This window comes from Stomoxys calcitrans, chromosome 3 (genome assembly GCF_963082655.1).
Source record: "Stomoxys calcitrans chromosome 3, idStoCalc2.1, whole genome shotgun sequence".
In the NCBI taxonomy this organism is placed as follows: domain Eukaryota; kingdom Metazoa; phylum Arthropoda; class Insecta; order Diptera; family Muscidae; genus Stomoxys; species Stomoxys calcitrans.
The window spans coordinates 44,016,291-44,040,707 of record NC_081554.1 but is presented as its reverse complement, the minus strand read 5'-3'; the positions used below and the strand labels follow the sequence as shown (position 1 = coordinate 44,040,707).

General features: G+C 41.3%; 1 protein-coding gene across 1 annotated transcript; it reads right to left on the bottom strand.

Moving 5' to 3' along the window:
• Positions 1–6,648: 6,648 nt before the first annotated feature.
• On the bottom strand, positions 6,649–17,348 carry LOC106085377 (cadherin-related tumor suppressor-like). Its single transcript, XM_059365440.1, has 2 exons — positions 10,842–17,348; positions 6,649–6,714 (listed from the first exon to the last, which is right to left on the bottom strand). The coding sequence occupies exons 1-2, from the start codon at positions 17,346–17,348 to the stop codon at positions 6,649–6,651; spliced, it is 6,573 nt and encodes a 2,190-aa protein (XP_059221423.1).
• Between the last annotated feature and the right edge of the window lie 7,069 nt (positions 17,349–24,417).

Sequence of the window (24,417 nt, the reverse complement as noted above, 5' to 3'; positions counted from 1 at the left end):
AGTACCTTTTCTTTTGGCAAAGGGTAGTTTTAGTACCCTCTCCTTTGAGAATATGTAGATTTATCACCCTTTCATATGGGAAAGGGTAGTTTTAGTACCCTTTGCTTTGGAAGAGGGTAGTTTAGGTACCCTTTTCTTTGGCAAAGAGTAGTTTATATTCCCTTTCTTTTGGGAAAGCCTAATTTTTGTACCCTTTGCTTTTGAAAATAGTAGTTTTAGTAACTTTTCCTTAAGATTTTTGTTTCGTTTGTAATACAATTGTATATTTATTGAAATTTTCTGCAAATCTTCTGTCTTTCCATCATTTAGAAATTGTTTTTTTCCCCCTCCACATTATAACGAAATACCAAACAACCCACTAGAAATCTACAAAAAAAAAAGTGTTTTATGTGATTTGACATAAGACATTTAACGCCTTCGATGTCTGTTCCATGGTGCCGCTAATTGAAACACTTAGAGTACCCAAGTGAAACGAAGCACAAAAAATCACAAATCTATCTCTCTGTAAGGAGCTTAACGTAAAGAATTTTGTTCCAGACATTTTTATGTACATAACCATAACTGCAAAATTTACAATTATTGCCTTCAATACATTTGAGCTTGTAGATTTTTACAGCCTCTCGTGTGGTGGACAATTGTTGAGAGTTCTTTTTGCTATGTGTCCCGGCAAACTGTGTGTGAAAAAGTAACATACAGTAATATAACGCCTTATGGCCTAGAACATTAGCCAAAGGAAATGGCAAATGAGTGTGAGTGCAACAAAGGTGGTGGACTACGACAACTGAGAGGTGAGCTACTATTAGTTATGGTACATAGAGGGCAGGTTATATTAAAAAATAGTGGAAAAAAATAGATTTTTGATAAATGAGGTTTTTTTCAATAGAATTGATAAGCTATTGGGTTGCCCAAAAAGTAATTGCGGATTTTTTAAAAGAAAGTAAAAGCATTTTTAATAAAACTTAGAATGAACTTTAATCAAATGTACTTTTTTTACACTTTTTTCTAAAGAAGAAAGAAAGTCATTACAGAGTCACAAGCTGTAAAAAAATTTGTCAACGCCGACTTTATGAAAAATCCGCAATTACTTTTTGGGCAACCCAATATTTAGCAAAATTAGGCCAGCGAACTTCGCTCCCATTGTACCCATAACATCGAGGTTTAATTTTCGACTTTATTCTCAATCGTCGTAGTATTTTACAGTGATTTTGCCCTAATTTGCCTGGTTTAGAAAAGTAAAAATATTTTTTGTCACCACCATAGATTTTTTCCTTGCTAGCCATACCTTCTCCAATTTTAACATTTTTCCTGTTATGACTGTTTGGAATGTCGCATAGTGTTTGACAAAAACTTTGTATCAACCACCGTTCTTAGACGTAAATTCAAGAAAAATTACATAAATGTTTGCAACAAGAAGTAGTTGTAGGGAGACAACGACAATGAAGCCAAAGTAAAAAATTAAAGCATTAAAAATATCACTTGTTGAACAACACCACTAAAAAATCATTACCAAAGATATTTCACCATTAACATCATCAACGCCAACAACACAAAATGCATCTCCACCACCACCAACAACATCTGTGGATTCTATACAAAAGTACGCCATGTGTAAATAAATAGAGATGTCGATATGAACAATTTGGGGAAGAAATAAGGAAGGGAAGTGTGAGCCTTCGTTTATTTTCCAATGGAAGTTAAAAGAAATGTAGCAAATACGAAGGCATGAATATCTCTGTTACTCTTAGTGTGTCCTTCACTATAGGGCAATAGGGCAAGGCAATCTTGATGTGGTAATTTTTAAATTCTGTTTGACAGAAATTTTTGCGAAACGCAGTGCAATAGTACGAAGGCTAAGAAAAATTGACAAATTTTTAGAAAACTGTTTAGAGAAGACTGGTGGCCAGTAGGTTAGAATGTCAGCCTGTGAGGCTGGAAGCATGGGTACGAATCCTGACGACACATCAGGAAAAAACAAGTTCGGCCGGCCCGAATCTTATATACCCTCCACCATGGTCGCATTTGTCGAGTTCTCTTCCCGGCATCTCTTCTTAGGCAAAAAAGGATATAAGAAAAGATTTGCTCTGCTATTAGAGCGATATCAAGATATGGTCCGGTTTAGACCACAATTAAATTATATGTTGGAGACCTGTGTAAAATGTCAGCCAATTCGAATAAGAATTGCGTCCTTTGGGGGCTCAAGAAGTAAATGGGAGCTGTATCGGACTATAGACCAATTCACACCATAATAAACACATATGTTGATGGTCATGAGAGAATCCGCCGCACAAAATTTTAAATCGGATAATAATCGCGACCTCTAGATGCTCAAGAAGTCAAGACCCAAGATCGGTTTATATGGCAGCTATATCAGGTTATGGACCGATTTAAACCATACTTGGCACAGTTGTTGGATAGCATAACAAAACACGTCGTGCAAAATTTCATTCCAATCGGATAAGAGTTGCACACTCTAGAGGCTCAAGAAGTCAAGACCCAAGATCGGTTTATATGGCAGCTATATCAAAACATGGACCGATATGGCCCATTTACAATACCAACCGACCTACACTAATAAAAAGTATTTGTACAAAATTTCAAGCGGTTAGCTTTACTCCTTCGGAAGTTAGCGTGCTTTCGACAGGCAGACGGGCGGACATGGCTAGATCGACATAAAATGTCGCGACGATCAAGAATATATATACTTTATGGGGTTTCAGACGAATATTTCGAGTAGTTACAAACAGAATGACGAAATTAGTATACCTCCCATCCTATGGTGGAGGGTTTAAAAATGTCAACGGTGGTTGTCCCCTCACTAATACTTGCGACATTTCTAAGCTACTCAGCTGGGGTAGCATCGCATTGGGGCACGCTATTCGGTCTCATCACTAAAATGGAGGACTCTTGTCATAGAGCATAAACAATAATGAGAGAGGTATACCCGTTGTTCCTTAATGCCATGTATTTGGAGAAATTTCCATCTTACTTAGAGGAGACTTGGGCAGATTGCATATGACTACCCATTCATAGAAAAAATTTACGACATTGTCATTAGGTCAGGTTAGGTTGAAAAACGGGTGCAGATGTTAATGTGCCCCATGTCACTATAAACATACACATAAGCCAGTAATCGGTTTGTTGTGCGCTTAATCGATGCAGATTGGGCCATCCTTAGAGAAGGTGTTTATCTCCTTCTTACACTGCACGTGACCTTACCATCCTGGCTGTTGTTGCCCTTATGATCATTTCACTGTCCGTAAAGATATTCGCACTCGACGTCCTCTCGATAGTCCACACCACCTCACGCATTCCGTGATCGCCCGGATCGTCGCCTGCAGCACCGTATTATAATCAGGCAGTCTAAAACAGATCTCAGTCCATGGGTTTTCAATGTAGATCCCCAGGCCCACTCTGTCCCCTAGCTTTGACCAATCCGTGTAACATGATCCAAGACTGTGCCACTGGCAGCAGTGCCTCGCACTCGACCTCAAGTGCCGTCTTGAGTATCCGATCAGAAAACTCTTCCCTTCCTTCTAGGTTCCCTATCGTCGCCTCGATTATACTGCAATGGTATGAGCATTGTCATTACGTTAACGACTTTATTTGTGAAGTCTTTGCAACAAATTTGTCAGACAGTTGTCCGCTTCTACAAGAAAAATCGGCACGAGAACAACTCCGAATGGCTGTAGAAAAGTAAAATTTGAAGAGCATCCAATCATTTAAGTTACCGTCATTACTAAGGAGCCGAACTACCTCAAGACTTGAAGACTCAAAACTTGAATATACTTGAAAGTCTTGTAGGAGACGAAGGTACTTTTCATGATCAAACCCGGCAAAACAAGTTATGCCGCATCAAAGCCTATAGTTGACACCATGATTAAGACTAGGACACATGCATGCCAGAGTCTAAATGCGTTCGGTAGAAACAACCCGGCACGATGTTCTGCAAAAGATAGACAAATCTTTCGCTGTTAAGACATATACTCTGGCAAAGGGGATTTTGACATTGTAAAGGCCGAAATAAGGACCGATGAGGTGCTCCTGCATGTCCAACTTCCAGTTGCCATTACACACACTGCGGAAGTCCCTCTCTCTACTTCCAGCGCTATGTCAAAGAACTGACGTTGCAGTGACCAGTCAGTGCATCTTCCAGCAGTCTGAAGACAAGTTTCGGTCAGGATAAGCGACGTCCTGTTCGACAAAATATTTGGCCCCAGGGCTTTTGTCAAACTGGAATTCACCAGTCCATGCTTCATTTACAAGGTCATCCTAGAAGGTATTCACCCTAACCCAAGTGAGTGTTCACACAGGGAAGAGCTCACTGCTTCCATAGCACGATATGGGTTAACCAGCAATCCATTTCTGACCAGCTGGTCAGCCGCTTCGGTCTTCGCTTCGGGCTAGGAACCCAGCGAAGCCGCATAGGCTTCAACATCTTAGGTTAGGTTTAAGGGGCTGTCTGCCATCAGAGTGAAAAGCATCCACTCTAGCAAAAGCAAGCACAGGGGAGGTTAGCTTAGGTTAGGTTTAAGTGACAGTCTGCCATCAAACTCACTTAAATGTTTTCGTCTATTGTGATACCACGGAAATAGGAGAAGGAAGATGCCTTCTAGTTCTTACCTTCAACATAGTTCTAAGAAGCTCTTCGCATCTTTTTAACAGACTCGAATTCCAGTAGTCGTCATAGCCCTCAATGCATCCTGACTGTGCGCTTATATGGCTTGGAAAGAGTTTAAGGTACTGCTTCGCTTCTAACTGCGCCCGGATTCGAACCCAGGCGTTCTGCGTCATAGGCGGACATGCTCGCCTCTGCGCTGCGGTGGCCTTCGGCCTATATGACAGTGCAAACTGTACCGACCCCGGATCGGAGTCTAAGTCGGAATCGGAGAGCACTTCGGAGTCGAGGCAAACCAAAGTCCGACTCCGACCTCAAAAACTCGACTTCGATCGATTCCGCAGCCCTGATCTGATATGCGTAAACCGGTATATTGGTCTATATGGCAGCTATATCTAAATATGGTCCGATCTGAACCCGGGCTGCGGAGTCTAGCCCTCGACTCCGAAAAGGAGCACTGGAGTCGTACTATTAAGCCGGAGTCGGAGAGCGGTTCGGTCTGATCTGATATGCCTAAGCCGGCATATCGGTCTATATGACACTTATATCCAAATATGGTCCGATCTGAACCCGGGCTGCGTAGTCTAGCCCTTGACTCCGAAAAGGGATCACTGGAGTCGTACTATTAAGCCGGAGTCGGAAAGCGGTTCGGTCTGATCTGATATGCCTAAACCGGCATATCGGTCTATATGGCAGTTATGTCTAAATATGGTCCGATCTGAACCCGGGCTGCGGAGTCTAGCCATCGACTCCGAAAAGGAGCACTGGAGAGTTAAGCCGGAGTCGGAGAGCGGTTCGGAGTCGAGGCAAGCGTGCTCAACTCCGAACCAAAATCCGACTCCGGCTTAATAGTCCGACTTCGACTCCGACCCCAAAAACCGGACTCCGGTTGACTCTGCAGCCCTGTTCTGAACAATATTAAGGTCAGACGTCGGGAGGCTTAAAACAACTCAAAGTTTCTTATTTCATCAAAAATGGACAATAAATGCCTCTGCTACGGATTCAAGACCCTAAACCGGCATATCGGTCTCTTTGACAGATATATGTAAATATGGTCCGATATGGGACATATTCGGTTTGAATATCGGGGTCTTTAGTACAACTTTCTGTTTCAAATTTCAGCGCAATCGGAAAGAAATGCGGCTTTTACCAACTTTTTTTTTTCAGTGTAGAGGCATAGAATGGAAAATCATTAGGGTTTATGCGAGTAGCAAGGAGTTCCTGAAATGGATTTTTCGAGATTATGTTTCACTGCATTACTATTGCCTTCTAGGTATACTCAGAAAGGCATAGGGCGAACTTATGCACCCTACTTCCAGTCTAGCATTCTCTGGGCTAATAAAAGCAAGAGTTTTTCATGTTTCCCCCAACTGACATCCCTAATGCATATGAGTGAAAAGTAGAGGTGTCGCCCATAATGTCGAGGTGGAAGGATTTCGTTCAACTGGAAGTGTTAAACAATTATTATGCTGATTTCTGTTCATTCCTTTTTTTCAACTTCTTCTCACTCTTGGCCTTTAAGCCATTGGAGCTAAAACAGTTTGAAAGCATACCAACGTACATACACCATTTTTCCACATACATACATTCATACATACATATGAGGCAATGTAGTGAATATGCAACAACACATCAATAACAACATCAGACAGCAAATATGTCCTTTAGATTTTTGCTTTGTCGTCTGGATGATGTGTAGATGGGTTTGTATTGGTGTTGAAGTTGATGTTGATGTTGGTGTCAGTGTCGGGGTTCTGTTGCACTCTTGCATGGCTAGCTGAAGCTTTAGCCGGCTAACTGACTGACTGGCTGGCTGGTTTAGTGTTAATGGCTGGATATTATGTTGAGTCTTCAAAAGTTTATGATGATTACCACGAAATTTGATAACAAATGTTATAAATTTCAAAATGTATGCATGAATGAATCCTATAACTTAGGTGTTTAGATATCTGTTATATTCCTGCCTTGCTCTCTCACTCTCTTCAGTTTGATCACATTTCAGTGTTATGCATGCAGTTCTTCGTGAAGAGTTCTCAGGGTGTTATTTGTTGGTGTTGCTGCTGCTGCTGCTGCTGTTGCCTGCGTACGATATACAGGACCTAGGTGGAGAGGTAGTGGAAATATTTCTTAAATTGAAATTTAAGACTTCAAGGGCTATAAATTTGAACCAGTTTTTTCCTTCGTTGAGCTTATGATTGCTAACCAGAACAATGGTTAAAAAGGCAAAGAGTAAAGTCTGAGGGTAAATGTAAATAAAGCAATAAAAATTGGTTTTAGCACAAAATGTTTGGCAGTATTATATTCGTAAATCTTGAGACATTGTGTGACAAGGACTAAAGCCGATTTAGACAAAACTTAACATGGATGTTTGAAGTCGTAACAAAACAACACTTGCATAATTTCATTCAAATCGGATAACTATTGCGATTTCCAGGGCCTCAAGACGTCAAATCGGCAAATATTGGGTTGCCCAAAAAGTAATTGCGGATTTTTCAAAAAGAAAGTAAATGCATTTTTAATAAAACTTAGAATGAACTTTAATCAAATATACTTTTTTTTGCACTTTTTTTCTAAAGCAAGCTAAAAGTAACAGCTGATAACTGACAAAAGAAAGAATGCAATTACAGAGTCACAAGCTGTGAAAAAATTTGTCAACGCCGACTATATGAAAAATCCGCAATTACTTTTTGGGCATCCCAATAGGTTTATATGGGAGATACTTGACATGGCAAATTGCAAATTTTTCCCATGAACATTCCACTAAGGGACAGGGGCAAACTTCTCACATATCAATGAGTGCAGTCCGATTCAAGTTTTTTAAGCTCAATGATAAGGGGCCTCCTTTTTATAGCCGAGTCCGAACGGCGAGCCGCAGTGCGACACCTCTGTGGAGAGAAGTTTTACATGGCATAGTACCTCACAAATGTTGCCAGCATTAGGAGGGGAAAACCACCGCTGAAAATTTCTTTCTGATGGTTTCGCCAGGATTCGAACCCAGGCGTTCAGCGTCATAGGCGGACATGCTAACCCCTGCGCTACGGTGGCCTCCATACTTGACTTGACATGGTTGTTGAAAATCGTAACAGAACACTACCTACTTTCAGACAGATCGGACAACACTTGCGGTTTCCAGGGGCTCAAGATGCTAAACCGGCAAATCGGTTTAAATGAGAGCTACATTAATCAATAGACCGCTTTTGATCGTTCTTAGCGCAGTTGGTGATAGTCATAGCAAAAACAAGTAAAAGCGTGCTAAGTTCGGTCGGGCCGAATCTTACATACCCTCCACCATGGATCGCATTTGCGGAGTTCTTCTCCCGGCATCTCTTCTTAGGCAAAAAGGGATATAAGAAAAGATTTGCTCTGCTATTAGAGCGATATTAAGATAGGGTCCGGTTTGGACCACAATTAAATTATATGTTGGAGACCTGTGTAAAATATCAGCCAATTGGAATAAGAATTGCGCCCTTTGGGGGCTCAAGAAGTAAAATAGAGAGATCGATTTATATGGGAGCTGTATCGGGCTATAGACCGATTCAGATCATAATGAACACGTATGTTGATGGTCATGAGAGGATCCGTAGTACATAATTTCAGGCAAATCGGATAATAATTGCGACCTCTAGAGGCTCAAGAAGTCAAGACCCAGATCGGTTTATATGGCAGCTATATCAGGTTATGGACCGATTTGAACCATACTTGGCACAGTTGTTGGATATAATAACAAAACACGTCGTGCAAAATTTCATTCCAATCGGATAAGAATTGCGCACTCTAGAGGCTCAAGAAGTCAAGACCCAAGATCGGTTGATATGGCAGCTATATTAGGTTATGGACCGATTTGAACTATACTTGGCACAGTTGTTGGATATCATAACAAAACACGTCGTGCAAAATTTCATTCCAATCGGATAAGAATTGCGCACTCTAGAGGCTCAAGAAGTCAAGACCCAAGATCGGTTTATATGACAGCTATATCAGGTTATGGACCGATTTAAACCATACTTGGCACAGTTGTTGGATATCATAACAAAACACGTCGTGCAAAATTTCATTCCAATCGGATAAGAATTGCGCCCTCTAGAGGCTCAAGAAGTCAAGACCCAAGATCGGTTTATATGGCAGCTATATCAAAACATGGGCCGATATGGCCCATTTACAATACCAACCGACCTACACTAATAAGAAGTATTTGTGCAAAATTTCAAGCGGCTAGCTTTACTCCTTCGGAAGTTAGCGTGCTTTCGACAGACAGACGGACGGACGGACATGGCAAGATCGACATAAAATGTCGCGACGATCAAGAATATATATACTTTAGGGGGTCTCAGACGAATATTTCGAGTAGTTACAAACAGAATGGCGATATTAGTAAACCCCCCATCTTATGGTGGAGGGTATACAGACTCGTGCAGAATTTCAGCCAAATCGGCTCACAATTGTGACTTCCAGCGGCTAAAGATGTCAAATCGGGAGATCGGTGTATATGGGAGCTATATCAAGTTATAGACCTATTTAGACCGTACTTGGCACAACTTGCAAAATTTCAGTCAAATCGGATAACAATTGCGGCGCCCAGAGGTTCAATACGCCAAATCGGGAGATCGATTTATGTGGGAGCTATATCAGGTTATAGGCCGATATGGACCATATTTGCCAAGGGTGTTTGAAGTCATGAAAAAACACTACATGCAAAATTTCAGCCAAATCGGTTTACAATGGCGGTATCCAGAGGCTCAAATCGGGTGATCGGTATATAGGGAAGATATATCAAGTTCTAGACCGATTTGAATCATATTTACCACGGATGTATGAGTCATGAAAAAACACTACGAACAAAATTGCAGCCAATTCAGATAACAATTGCGGTTTCCAGGGGTCCAAAGTATACAATACTGATATCGGTGTATATGGGAGCTTTAGCTGATTTAGATCATACTTGGTCCCTTGATCCTGATTTAGATTATACTTGGCAAAACCAAACACCGCTAGCAAATGCGGCTCTCGGCGCTCAAGAAGGCAAGCCGAAGTACACACAATGACAATGGTGAGGCCCCAGTGGGGAGTAACGTGGTGGCTGTGGTTTGTACCCAAATCGCGCGTAGAGCATAAGCTCGGCGTGGAGTTGCGTTTTCAACCGGCTGCCGTGACCCATAGATCGGAAGGAGTTTTAGGTAGTGCTCCGCTCCTAAGCAAGGAGTTGAACACGTCCAAATACGTGGGATCAAATTGGTACTCATGGGTGGGTTACCACATGTGGGGGCGTTGGTAGACGCATTGTATTCACCCTTGGGCCTTGGGCCTCGCAGGTTTGGGCCGTGATGGCAGGTATCTGCGTAAAACTCGACATTTGTGTTCCTGTGGCATCACATTGGACGAAAACATTGAGTCACATGCCAGAACGCCAATAAAAAATCTAACCCACCCTTTACGCGTGCGGCCGCTATTGAAATTTCGATAGACGGATGGACGGACAAGGCTCGGAACAAAGCTCGATCGACTTAGAATGTCAAGATTATACACTTTATGGTGTCGTAGATCAATGTTTTGAGGTGTTACAAAGGGAATGATTAGATTAGTATACCACCATCATTTGGTGGTTGATATAAAGAGCAACTTCGTAGGGTTGCGCAAAAAGTAATTGCGGATTTTTCAAAAAGAAAGTAAATGCATTTTAATAAAACTTAGAATGAACTTTAATCAAATATACTTTTTTTGCACTTTTTTTCTAAAGCAAGCTAAAAGTAACATCTGATAACTGACAGAAGAAAGAATGAAATTACACAGTCACAAGCTGTGAAAAAATTTGTCAACGCCAACTATATGGAAAATCCGCAATTACTTTTTGGGCAACCCAATATTTTGAGCATATCAGCACCATTAGCAAAGCGAGCCTAGCATTCGGGGGGTAGGGGTAAAACCTTTGGAATCAGCAAAATCATAAAGTCATCAAATTTTATCAAAATCAAAGAACCTTTGAAAATTCTGGGAGGGGGGGCTAAAACTTTTCTGGGGGTACTTAGCCCACCCCCAGAGTCTAAAACCTTTGGGATCAGCAAAATCATAAAATCATCAAATTTTATCAAAAACAAAGAACCTTTTAAAATTCTCGAGGGATCTAAAACTTTTCTGTGGGGGAGCTTAGCCCACCCCCCAGAGTCCTTTCTACGCTTATTATCAACGCAAATTTGATCAACATAGTATGAAAAAATTTTGTTCGACTTACCTTAGTACTTGTGGTCCTTGGACTACCGCCTAATGCCACTGCATACACCTCCACCTCGTAGACATCGGCACCAGCTTCACGATCTAATTCCTTGGCCGTTGATAGAATACCCAAAGCGGTATCTATGTGAAATAGACGTTCATTTAGAACTCTTGCTGCAGCCGAGGACATTTGACCGCCACCATATGACATAACGGAGCCCGCAGATGTTGTTGCACCACCAATTGCCGTCACATTGGTTATGTAGTACTCAATTTCGGCCATATTTAGACGCGCCTTCACTGTTAGAATACTTGTACCGATTGGTTCATTTTCATACACGGAACCGCTTTGTTCGCGCTGATCGAAAACCGGTCCTATAACGCCCGAAGGACTTGTCGCAATAATCGTTATATAAGCATCCGAGCTTTTGCGTTCACTTTGTACAGCCTCATCGGTGGCCTTGAGCGAGAGTGTATAGCGTATCTCCGGCTTGGCAATGGGTTTGCGCAGCGTAATGGCCCCGGTATTGCGATGCAGTTTAAAGAGTTCATTATTGCCGGAAACCAATTCGTAGGTTACAATGCCATTGCTCGAAGAGTCCGCATCGGTGGCATGCACCTGCATGACCAGCGCACCATCACGACTTTGACCATACATCTGCTGATTCTTGGAGGGTAGGATGGCAGCATTCATGGAGACAAAAACGGGAGCATTATCGTTGATATCTTCCACAATGACGGTGACAAGTTTTTCGGCGGACAATTGCAACTCTGGCTTTTGGGCCTGATCGGTGGCCACCACGGTCAGGCGAAATGTATCTATTGTCTCACGATCGATTTCTCTGAGAGTGTGTATAACTCCAGTTTGGGTGTTAATGCCAAAATGTCTGCCACCTGGCAGCTCGGGATCCTGCTTCACAATGCTATAGGTGACCTTGCCATTTTCCGCTGAATCTGGATCTTCGGCGGTCACCGTAACAATGGGAGTTTTCAGATCTATGCCCTCTTTTATTTGTCGCACAATGGCTGTATTGGGAAAACTGGGAGGATTGTCATTCTCATCCTGCACATTCACAGTGAAGAGAGTGGTGCTGGAGAGACGTGGGGAGCCCCCATCGGAGGCGGTGATATTCAAGTGATACACTGTGGTTTCTTCATAATCCAAAGGTTTGTGCAGATACAAAATGCCAGTGTACGAATCTATGTGAAAGGTGTCCTTGCGATTTCCTGCCGTCAGGGCAAAACCTATTTGAGCATTAATGCCCAAATCCAGATCGAGGGCCTTAAAACGCATCAATTCCGTGCCCACCAGGGTGGTCTCTAGAACTGTGATATCTCTCAGACTCTCCACAAACTTGGGCGCCACATCGTTTTCATCCAGCACCTCTATGGTTATGGTGGTGGTCGAATTCAATTGTTGGCCCTCAATGGCCGCATCTTTGGCCATTACTTCCAACTGATATTCATCTTGATATTCACGATCCAATTTTCGGGCCAAAGACAGTTGTCCTGTGGCATCATCTATGACAAAACGTCCCTCCTGATTACCCTTGACCAGGGAGTAGTAAACATCGCCATTCAAACCCTCATCCAAATCATTGGTATAGACCCTCATCAGCTGAGTACCCACTAGCGACCCCTCAGATATTTGCACCCTATAAGGGGCCCTAACAAACTCGGGCGCATTGTCATTGACATCGGTGATGATAATTTTGATTTTTACCTTGTCCTTAAGGCGCGGTGTGCCATTATCCGCCACAATGGCTTCCAGGAGTATGAAATTTTGCGAACCCGCCAAATTGTTGCCGAGGGCAGAGTTAGAGTTTGAGGTTGTGGGCATTCTTTGGATCAGTTCCTCACGATCAAAGGGTCTAAGGGCCTTAATAAAACCATTGCGTGAATCTATGGTAAAGTCTTTTACGGGTGAGGCCAGCGTATAAATCAGTTCAGCATTGCGTCCTATATCCTTATCGGAGGCTGTTAATTTACCCACAAAGGCATCGGCAGGCTCATTTTCTGGCAAGCTAAAGGTAAACGAACTGTTGGTGAATTGGGGGGCATTATCGTTCTCATCGATTATGTGAATGATAACCGGCACTTCTGCCGTCCTTTGAGGTTCTCCCTCATCCTGGCACTTGACCGTGAGAGCATAGTAGTCCTTCTCCTCACGATCCAAAGGCGAACGAACAAACAGGTAACCATCGGGAAATATGCCAAATTTTTGAGCTAAATTCCCCTCCAGTATCTGATAGGAGAGGCGGCTATTAAGCTGCAAGTCTTTGTCATGGGCCTTAACGGAAAAGAAGCGTTCATTGACATGTGTCGACTCCAGCAAGGAGGTTTCATAGGAAGTCGATTCAAAGACCGGTGTGTGGTCATTCACATCGGTGATGACTATGCTAAGGCCATGTTTATTGGACAAGTTTGGCTCGCCATGATCGGTGGCTGTAATCTCCAATTGCAGTGATGTTCCCGGCTCAGCTTTCAGGGGCTTTTGCAGATAGATCACTCCCGTAGAAGGACCAATGCGAAACACCAAATCGGTATTCAAGCTCAGCGAATAGGTTATCCTGCTATTATTCCCCGAATCTCGATCCCTAGCCCTTGCAATATACACCTCTTGACCTACTGCGGAATTTTCAGCCAGATTCACCTCATCGTCACGATCTTTGGCAAATACCGGCCGATTGTCATTGACATCCAAGATGCCTATGTGCACCAAACACTTGCCATAGGCCAAACCCCTTCTGGCCACCACCTCCAATTGATATTGATTGGTTTGCTCGCGATCTATGGTCTTGCGGCTGGTAATCATGCCCGTCTTGCGATTGATAAGAAAATTCTCCTCGGGATCCCCGAAGACAATGTGATATTCCAAGGCATCCGAGGATGTCGTTGTTGACAATGGTGCTTGTTTTACTTGAACCTGACCCACTTCACGTCCTGTGTGGGGCATTTCAAAGGCATTGTCTTCGACCAGTTGAAATTCATAGGTTTGCGAATACGAATCAAATTCTAGGGTTTGCAATTTTTCCTGCATTACTATCTCGACCACAGCATCTTGTTCACTTTGCCTTTCACCACGATCTTTGGCTGTAATGTGCAGCTTGTACAGAGGTTTGCCAAAATGATGTAAAATATCTGGCAGCAACGATGTGGATGTGCTTAGGCTCAAGCCTGATGCGGATGCGGAGGCCGATGATGTGGAGGCCATTGTCGTGGCTGCTGCTGCTGCGGCTGCTGTTGCTGCATTTATAAGCTTAGAGCTGAACATAATCGAACCCGACCATGTATCGACAACAAATAAACCATCGCCACCTGTGTTTAAGGTATAAGTAATTAAGGCATTATCACCCTCATCACGATCAGTAGCAAAAACTTTTAATAATGGCCTCTGCAGCATGTTCACAATGTCAAGATCTTGGGGAGCACCACCACTGCCGCCACCATTGTGATGCTGTTGCCCTGGCAACGCCAACGCATGAAAATACATTTTCGGATAAAATTCTGGTGCATTATCGTTGACATCTTCTATGTGCAGATTCACCGTGGCCGTGGATGATTTCTGTGGTGTACCCTGATCACGTGCGATTACTAAAATTTCATAATTCTGTTGTAATTCACGATCTAGAGTTTTTCTGGTCGTTAATTGGCCTGTTAGTGTGTCTAGCTGGAATTGCTCAGGATAGCGACGCTCAGTTACACTGGCCAGCGTGTAAGTCACTGAACCATTTGTGCCCTGGTCGTGATCGTTGGCTGTTAACATGGCAATTAAGGTATGCGCTGGTGTTGCTTCGCTTAGGCTGACATTGATGCGCTGCTGGGTGAACTGGGGAGCCTCATCGTTCTCATCCAAAATGGTTACCTTCAGTTGGGTGTAGGCCCATTTGGGATTGGGTCCTCCATCGCGGGCCGATATGCTCAACTCCACAGAGCCCTCAACTTCACGATCCAAGGCCGCTTGGGTGGTTATCAGACCGGTGGCTGAGTCAATGGCAAACCATTGATTGTTGTTGCCCGAGACGAAATCATAGAAAATCAAGGCATTCACTCCGGTATCCTCATCGGTGGCTGCTATGGATGCCACAAAAGAGCCGGCGGGAGCCAATTCACTCAGAATCGCTGTGTATTCGGATTTCTCAAACACCGGCTCATGATCGTTGACATCGTTCACATGTATTATGAGATAAGAAGTTGCGGTGCGCGAAGGTGTACCCTTGTCGGTGGCCACCACCGTCAAATTGTATTTGCCAATTTCCTCACGATCCAGTATCCCATTGACTCGCACAATATCAAAGGAGGGGGTTTTGTCCAGACGAAAATGTCCCAACTCATTGCCAGCGGTTATCATAATGGAAGTCTCACCATTTAAGCCCTCATCCATATCGACCACTGACACCGCAGCCACCACACTACCATTGGCGGCATTTTCATCGACCGTGGCCACAGAGCCAGTGGGGGGAAAATACTGAAAACGTATCATCGGATCATGATCATTGGTATCCAAAAGATTCACCGTTACATAGGCCCTGCCGTCTTGCCGCGGCGACCCATGATCCCTGGCAAACACGGTGAAGACACAACTCTTGGGACAAGCACCTCCGGGGCGGGAAAATGTGGGGCATGTCTGCTGGGGACAATTCAAATGCTCGGTGGTGGAAATAACACCCGTCTCAGGATCCACGGTAAATTGGGTCTCTGTCTCTGCCAGATAATAGGTAATCTTGCTATTATCCCCCAAATCTCTGTCCGAGGCCATGACTTGCAGCACCATGCTGCCCGGCGACACTGACTCATTGAGTGACACTATGTAATCGCTGTGATCGAAAACCGGAGGATTATCATTGACATCGATGATGGAGACATTAACCTGAAGATAACCATATTTGGGAGGTTTACCCCCATCCACAGCCGATATGTTCAGTCTATACATGGATCTTGTTTCGCGATCCAAGTCTCCCGTAGTTTCCAAATGCAAATATGAAACATCGCCTCCAGGGTTTGTAGTAACGGCCAAACTGAATTTATTGTCAATATTTCCTTCGATAATGGAATAATTGTTGCTCACACTATTGACGCCCAAATCCAAATCTGTGGCAGCATCCAGCAGGCAGCTGGTTCCCTTGGCAGCACTCTCCGAGAAGGAAACAGCTATGCTGGGCTCCGGAAACTCGGGGGCATTATCATTGACATCCAACACTGTGATGCGCACCTCTATGGGATAGGTGGGCTGGGAGGACAACACCACCAGATCGTAGCGTTCCCTCATGCCTTCGCGATCCAAAACCAAGTTGGTCTTTATCTCCCCCGTTACCTGGTCCAAGGTGAACTCCCGCGGTGGCTCATTAAAGCGGTAGGTAAAATCTGGTCGAGTCGGTATAAAACCCACCACTGTACCTTTGGGTTGGCCTTCCAGAACTTCAAATTGTACTCGGGTATCAACGGCTCGCGATTGCATAAGGGCTGTGCCATCGGCAGTGCGTCGGCGCGGAAAAGCTGAGGTATAAACATGGCGACCAGGATTTGAGGCTAGAAATGTATACAACGACGATGACGAGGAGGAGGAGGAGGCTGGAGAGACTACACTAATACTTGCTGGTGGCTGGGGATTGAGGGGATTTGTGGCAGACGCCGCTGTTACCACTGCCGATATCACCAGCACCCAACAAATGAGCTGTGTCAACGCATATCTCACCAATGGTGTTAACATGGAAGGGGGCCGTCTTTGTGGCCTTGCTTGATGTGGCGGACGCTGGTGGTGGTGTTGATGGTGGTGAGGCTGATGGCTAGGGAGTTGGCCCTCCTTTGAAATACTACTACTATAACTACTATTACAGTCTTTTGTTAAAACTTCTCCATTTGCCCTCTGTGTGGAAATCGTTAGGGACCTCCGCCCTCTTGGTCGTGAAGCTTTTTGTGATAAACTATTTACAAATAATGGCAGCAAATGAACTTCCCCACCATCATGATGACGACGATGCTGATGATGCTGATGCTGATGCTGATGGCTACAATGATGTTTCGCTACATGATCATAATCATTGGCATGGTGGCAAAAGGGTTGGCAGTACGGGTGTTGATGATGATGGGGATATGTTGTTGCATTGTTGCTGCTGACTGTTGCTGCTGCTGTTGTGGCATGGTTCAGCTGCTGATTTGTCATGCCTTTGCCAACGTTTTCTGCTGTTGTGTATTTAGCGCAACTAGAAGACGAATAATCAACACTCACACCGGGCCTCCGCGAAGGGCCAGCACTCGTTGCAGTGCTTTTTAATGATGACGTTTGCTCCACGCCAAAGGTTGGCCATATAAATGATGCTGGTGTTGTTGTTTTCCGCTGTTCTGTGGCTTTTTCACCTCCATCATCACCTCCTGAAGGCAGCTGCAGCTGCAGCGGCAGTAGTTGCTGGATTGGCTGTCTGTGTTCATCTGCAGGCAAATTTTTCACTTGTCCACAGAGCGACGTCATTCTCATCATCCTTGTCTTTGGCGGCAATGGCGTTCTTGTTGTCGCCGTAGCCGTCATATATTCCCTTTGAAGAACTCTATGGCCCTTGTTTGCTAGGCACACTCGAGCTGGGAAACAATTGTCCAGTCTCTATGGCTATGGGAAATAAGCCGCCTTTGTGGTCCTGTTTTCTTGGGGGCCAGCTTAGATTTTGTTCAAATTGCCAGTAAGGGGTGAGGGTGGAGGTATTCTGCAAAATTTTTGTTTTTCCTTTTTTTCTTCTGCGTTCTTTGTGTGCGTGTCTGTGTGTGTGTGTTTGTGTTAATTTTTAAGGTAATTTTCTTGTAAACTTATATTTATTTGGATTTGTTAACGCGGTTATCTTTAAGGTTCTCCGTTGAGTTTGCTTAAGCCATTAGTGTTCATTTTGCTCGTCTCTTTTAGAACAGACGTTGCTTTTCCACGTTTGTCGTTAAATTACTTTTATTTTAATTTTTGTCCGTAAAAGTAGCCACATAGTTGACATGTTCTTTTAGTATGTTTTCCACATTTGTTGTTTTTTGCATCAAAATTGTTTCTTGTCTAAGGGGTGCCCTTGTGCTGGTTGATGTTGTTGTTGGTATCTCATTATTTATGTTGCCATTTTTTGTTGGTTCTGCGTTATAGGTTTCCACATGACATCAAAGTTTTGTGCGCCTCTGTGGTTTGGTTAACATCGAAACCAAATTAACGAAATCTGTAATATAAAAAGGAAACAATGTTGTAGTTTTGTGAACTTCTTAGACGTACATATGTTTTGGAAATAAATATGTGTTTTGAAAATTGTATGTATAATTTTAAAACTTTTGTATTAAAATCATATGAGATATGTTTGTGTTATTTGTTTGTTTGCTTTTTGGGACCTTAAAACTGAACTTTTATGCCCTACACCATAGAATGGGGATACACCAATTTCGTCATTCCGTTTGTAACAACTCCAAATATGTGTCCAAGACACCATAATGTATTTATGTTCTTCATCGTCTATGGCAAGTCGATCTAGCCATGACCGTGCGTCCCTCTGTTCGTCCGTCCGTCTGATGAAAGCACGCTAACTTTGGTAGGAGTAAAGCTAGATGCTTAAAAGTGTGCAGAAATACTTATTGTTAGTGCAGGTCGGTTGGGATTGTAAATGGGGTAAATCGGTTCATGTTTTGATATAGCTGCCATATAAACTGATCTTGGGTCTTGACATCTTAAGCTTCTAGAGGGGTCAATTCTTATCCGATTTCTCTAAAATGTCGCTCATATCGTTCTGGTATGACTTCCAACAACTGTTCCATGTATGGTCTAAATCAGTTCACATCCTGATATAGCTGCCATATAAACCGATCTCCCGATTAAACTTCTGAAACCTCTAGAGGTCTCAATTCTTTTCCGATGTGGCTGAAATTTTGCACATATCGTTTTGGTATGACTTCCAACAACTGATCTAAGTAGGGTCCCAATCGTTTGATAACCTAATATAGCCGCCATATAAATCGACCTCTAGATTTGACTTTCTGAGCCTCTTTAGGGCGCAATTTATATTAAATTTGCCTGAAATTTTGGCGGTGATATTTTTCTATGTTTGGTACGGCCCATATCGGCCATATAGCTCATATATATTTGAAAAAGTCATTCAAAGAGTTTGGCAAATGCGATCCATAGTGGAGGGTACATAAGTTTCGGCGCGGACGTACTTAGCACGCTTTTACATGTTAAACAAGTAAAAAGGCATTGAGTTCTGCCGGGCCGAACTTTGGATACCCACCACCCCCTTTCGTCACAATTCGGTGAAAATTGTATAACTTATGCATTCGGCACGGATATTGAATGGTCTAATAAATACTAGTCGCTGTTGAATTTTGCATTTTTGAAATTTCCACAAAATCGGGTAGTAAATATAGCTTTTATGAGATTCAGACCCTTAATCGGCACATCGGTTTGTTTGACAGCTATATCTAAATACAGTCCGATCTTAACCCTGTATGGGTCGGATGGGGGGTGGCCTAAAACTACTTACTGTTTCAAATTTCAAGCGAAATCGGTTAAAAAACACTTTTTTTCGCTTCAGACCCTTTATCGGGAGATCGGTCTGTATGGCAGCTATATCTAAATATAGTCCGATCCGAACCATATTTGGGATGAATGTCGGAAGACCTATAGCTACCCACTGTTTTAAATCGGGTAATAAATAGAACTTTTAATGGGCTTCAGATCCTTTTTCGGCATATCGGCCTATATAACAGCTATATCTAAATACAGTCCGATCTGAACCATATGTGGTTCCTATGTTAGGAGGCGTAAACTTACTCCATGTTGCAAATTTTAGCGAAATCGGTTAAAAAATAAAGCTTTTATGGGCTTTAGACCCTTTATCTGGAGATCGGTCTATAACGCAGCTATACCTAAATAGAGTTTAGGGGGGCTTAAACTTACCCTCTGTTTCGAATTTCAGCGAAATCGGGTAATAAACAAAGCTTTTATGGGCTTCAGACTCTTTATCGGCAGATCGGTGTATATGACAGCTATATCTAAATATTGTCCGATGTGAAACATATTTGAGTCTTATGTTCCAAATTTCAGCAAAATCGGTTAAAAAATAAAGCTTTTATGGGCTTCAGACCCTTAATCTGGAGATCGGTCTATATGACAGCTGTATCTAAATATTGTCCGATCTGAACCATTTTTAGGTCAGATGTCAGGACGACTAAAATAACCGACTACTTTAAATTTCAGCGAAATCGGGTAATATAAAGCTTTTATAAGCTTCAGACCCTTTATCGGCAGATCGGTATAAATGACAGATATATCTAAATATAGTCCGACATAAACCATGTCTGCAATCTGTCTGTCCGTCTGTCTGCTGAAATCACGCTACACGCCTTTAAAAGTAGAGATATTGAGCTGATACTTTCTTTTATCCATAGGCAGATTAAGTTCAATGATGGGCTAAATCGGAATATATCTTGATATAACCCCAATTTAGAACGATTTAAGGTCTAAGGCCCATTTAAGACACATTTATTATCCGATTTCTCTGTAATTTGGGACGGTGTGTTGTGATAGGCCTTTGTTCAATACTGACTTATATATAGCTGCTATATAGACCGATCTTTCGATTTAAGGCCTTGGGCCCATAAAATTGCTCTCTATCGTCCTATTTGTCCCTGTTCCTTAGTGGAATGTTCATGGGCAAAATTTTCAATTTGCATTGTCCGATTTCAATGCCACCGTAGCGCAGTAAAATTTTCCTAGTGCTGGCAACATTTGTGAGTTACTATGACATTCAAAACTTCTCTCCAAAGAGGTGTCGCACTGCGGCACGCCCTTCGGATTTGGCTATAAAAAGGAGGCTCCTTATCATGGAGCTTAAACTTGAATCGGAATGCATGATATGTGAGAAGTTTGGTCCTGTTCCTAAGTGAAATGCTCATGAGCAAAATGTGCCGATCACTCGATTTAAAGTGTTGGCCCCATAAAAAACGCATTTTTTATCCGATTTCACTGAAATTTTACACAGTGACTCATGTCATGCTTTTCGACATCCGTGTCCCATATGGATCAGATCGGTCTATATTTGGATATAGCCGACAAAGAGTTCAATATTTAGTTCCGAATGTGGTCCAAATCGAATCATATTTCGATATAGCTGCTATGCTGCTATGGGGACATAAATTATGCATTTTTCACCAGATTATGACGAAATGTGGCGTACACATATACCCGAGGCGGTGGGTATTCAAAGTTCGGCCCGGCCGAACTTAACGCTTTTTATATCCACTACCGTAACGCAGAGGTTAGCATGTCCGCCTATGACGCTGAACGCCTGGGTTCGAATCCCGGCGAGACCATCAGAAAAAATTTTCAGCTGTGGTTTTCCCCTCCTAGTGCTGGCAACATTAATGAGGTGTTATGCCATGTAAAACTTCTCTCCAAAGAGGTGTCGCACTGCTGCATGCCGTTCGGACTCGGCTATAAAAAGCAGACCCCTTATCATTGAGCTTAAACTTGAATCGGATTGCACTCATTGATATGTGAGAAGTTTGCCCCTGTTCCTTAGTGCAATGTTCATGGGCAAAATTTGCAATTTGCATACCCACCACCATAGGATGCGAGTATGCTAATCTAGTCGTTCCAGCGGTAACACCGTGAAAAATTTATCCAGAACCCCATAAAGTATATATATTTTTTACTGTCTCGATATTCTGAGTCGAAGTAGCCACGTCCGTCCGTCTGTCGAAATTTTGCACAGATACTTAATATTGATGTAGGTAATTGCGGATTGCAAATTGGCCATATTGGTTCAGATTTGGATATAACTCCCATATAAACCGATTTCCCGATTTGATATTTAGAGCCCCTGGAAACCGAATTTTTGTCAGATTTGGCGGAATTTTGTATGCGATGTTCTGTTATGACTTCCAACAACTGTGCCTAGTACGGTCCAAATCGGTCAAGAACCTGATATAGCTCCCATATAAACCAATCTCCCGATTTGATTTCGTGAGCCCCTGGCCAAATTGCAATTTTTGTCCAATTTGGCTGAAATTGAGCATGTAGTGTTTAGTTACAACTTCCAACAACGGAAGTTTTTTTTTATTTTATTTTATTTATTTTTATTTTATTTTTATTTATTTTATTTTATTTTTTATTTTATTTTATTTTATTTTATTTTGTTTTATTTTATTTTATTTTATTTTATTTTGTTTTATTTTATTTTATTTTATTTTATTTTATTTTATTTTATTTTACTTTTTATTTTATTTTATTTTATTTTATTTTATTTTATTTTATTTTATTTTATTTTATTTTATTTTATTTTATTTTATTTTATTTTATTTTATTTCATTTCATTTCATTTTATTTTATTTTATTTTATTTTATTTTATTTTATTTTATTTTATTTTATTTTATTTTATTTTATTTTATTTTATTTTATTTTATTTTATTTTATTTTATTTTATTTTATTTTATTTTATTTTATTTTATTTTATTTTATTTTATTTTATTTTATTTTATTTTATTTTATTTTATTTTATTTTATTTTATTTTATTTTATTTTATTTTATTTTATTTTATTTTATTTTATTTTATTTTATTTTATTTTACATGTTATTGTAATCCCTTCTTAACAATCTCATTATAATTTTTAGCAAGCAACAGGCTTAAAGTTAGCCATGGTTAACCGATATAGCCTTTGGTAGAACAGCAGAACTATTGTTATAATATTTGCAGTCAGCAAGCAGTGTTTGCTATTATCAGCAGACTTTTCTATGAGTGTTTTAATTTTTCCCTCAGCTGAAATTTCCCATTCCCCAGATCATGATCCTGAAGCTGTTCCACAAAACATAGTGGCTGTGAGGCACCTAAGTAGCCGAGTTAACATCGTCCACAGGTTTTCCTGTTTTCGCAGAGTTTGGTCTGTGGCTCGCAAAGAAACTTGTAGTATCAAAATTGATTGAAATAGTCTATTTGACATATGCCACTTTTAACACAGAGTCCGTACCATCTCATTGACTAAAGATAAACTGCTTTCATTAATCGCCACACAATGCTTAACCAAACAGTCAAAAGATATCGAGGAAAAATTATAAAATTTTGAACCAGATAGAGGTCTATAGAGGGGATGTGATGCACAGACTTGCCATTATTAAGACAAAGTGTTGACAAGAAAGTGGGTTTTTGAAGAGTCGTTCACCTTACTATAATACCATATAGCATTATAAGTCTGACATTTGCAGCATACAGCCAATTAAGGATTTCAATAAATGATCCTTCAATAAACTGAGAAATATAAAATTTGAATACTAATGTCTATTATCAGTATTGTCTACGGTCTATTTGCAGCAATAATTTCAATTAGAAACTGTCTTTCAGGTGTTATTTTTGACTCACATATAAGTAATCCACATACCATGTGCTTACATTTAACCCAAGTTTGTTTCTTAAGTCTTTTGTTTTGCACATAATTTAATCTCAAATTTATGATATAAACAACATATATCACCATTTCATATTATGATAATCTGCGTATACTAATTATAATATGCTAATCAAATACAGCCCTTAAACTTGAATGGTCATAACATAATTATGGACTAGATCAGTAGACGTATGGTTAGACTAAAGGCATGAGGAATAAGACATGAGATGTGGTATACCGAAATATTATGTGACAGCTTTTGTGGCTTTCGAAATGGTTATGTCTAAATGCTATTGCGTGCATTTCTTGGAAAATGTCACAAATATGCCCAAAAACCAAACCAAAGAGAAGAGAACAGAAAAATAATGAACAACTTCTACTTAAATTAACCAAGTAAATGAAGTCAAATTGTTGTGTTAACAATTATCAGGAACATTAAAAGCAGGAGACAAGCAACATGCCGACACAAATATTTAATGGTTACTTATCTGGATCTGTCCATTTTTGTTGTTTTGTTGTTTTGGTGTTGCTGTCGCTGTCGCTGGATTTCGGACGGCCTTCTTGACCACTGATATTGTATGCCGAAAGTGGCTTTTGTGGATGAAATCTACCACGGGAGTGGTGGTAACAGCAGTGGCACTTATGTTGTCGTTGTCATTATTGTTGTTGTTTCGCATAAGAAAAATTAAAACATACATATAAAAATTAATTTCCTTTGGAGTCTGTTTGTTTGTTGGTTTGTTTGTGCTTCCTCGGTCCCTTTTTTGCTAAATGCGAACAACAAAAACAAGAATGTTTTTGTCATGTTCTTTGGATGTTGTTTCGCTGGAGTTTGTGTTTTTTTTTGTGCTCTTCAACAGTTTGATTGTCTTACTGTTTCAAAACACTCAACAATTTCCTTCAAAATTTTGACATTCAATCATAAAAATGCTTGCAAAAATGAAACAAAATCATTGCGTCGTACACACACAAAAAATGCAGCACAAGACCTTTAAAGCTCTTGCATTGAAATGCTACTACAAAAAAAAAACGACACACAAGCAAGAATTACAATACAACTTAAACGGATGTTTGGAATTTTGCTAAAAGAAATAAACCAAAGCGAGGGGAGCAAAAAAAGAACCCAAGAAAATTAAAACGAACTGCAAAAACGCATTTAAAAGCCGCAAATGAGACAAACTTGCAAGTTTTGCACACACA

Coding starts and splice junctions, on each gene's coding strand:
- LOC106085377 (XM_059365440.1), bottom strand. CDS start 17,348: ATGACGGCTACGGCGACAACAAGAACGCCATTGCCGCCAAAGACAAGG. Junction 6,715..10,841: donor CAAGGACCACAAGTACTAAG/GTAAGTCGAACA, acceptor CTCTCCACCTAG/GTCCTGTATATCGTACGCAG.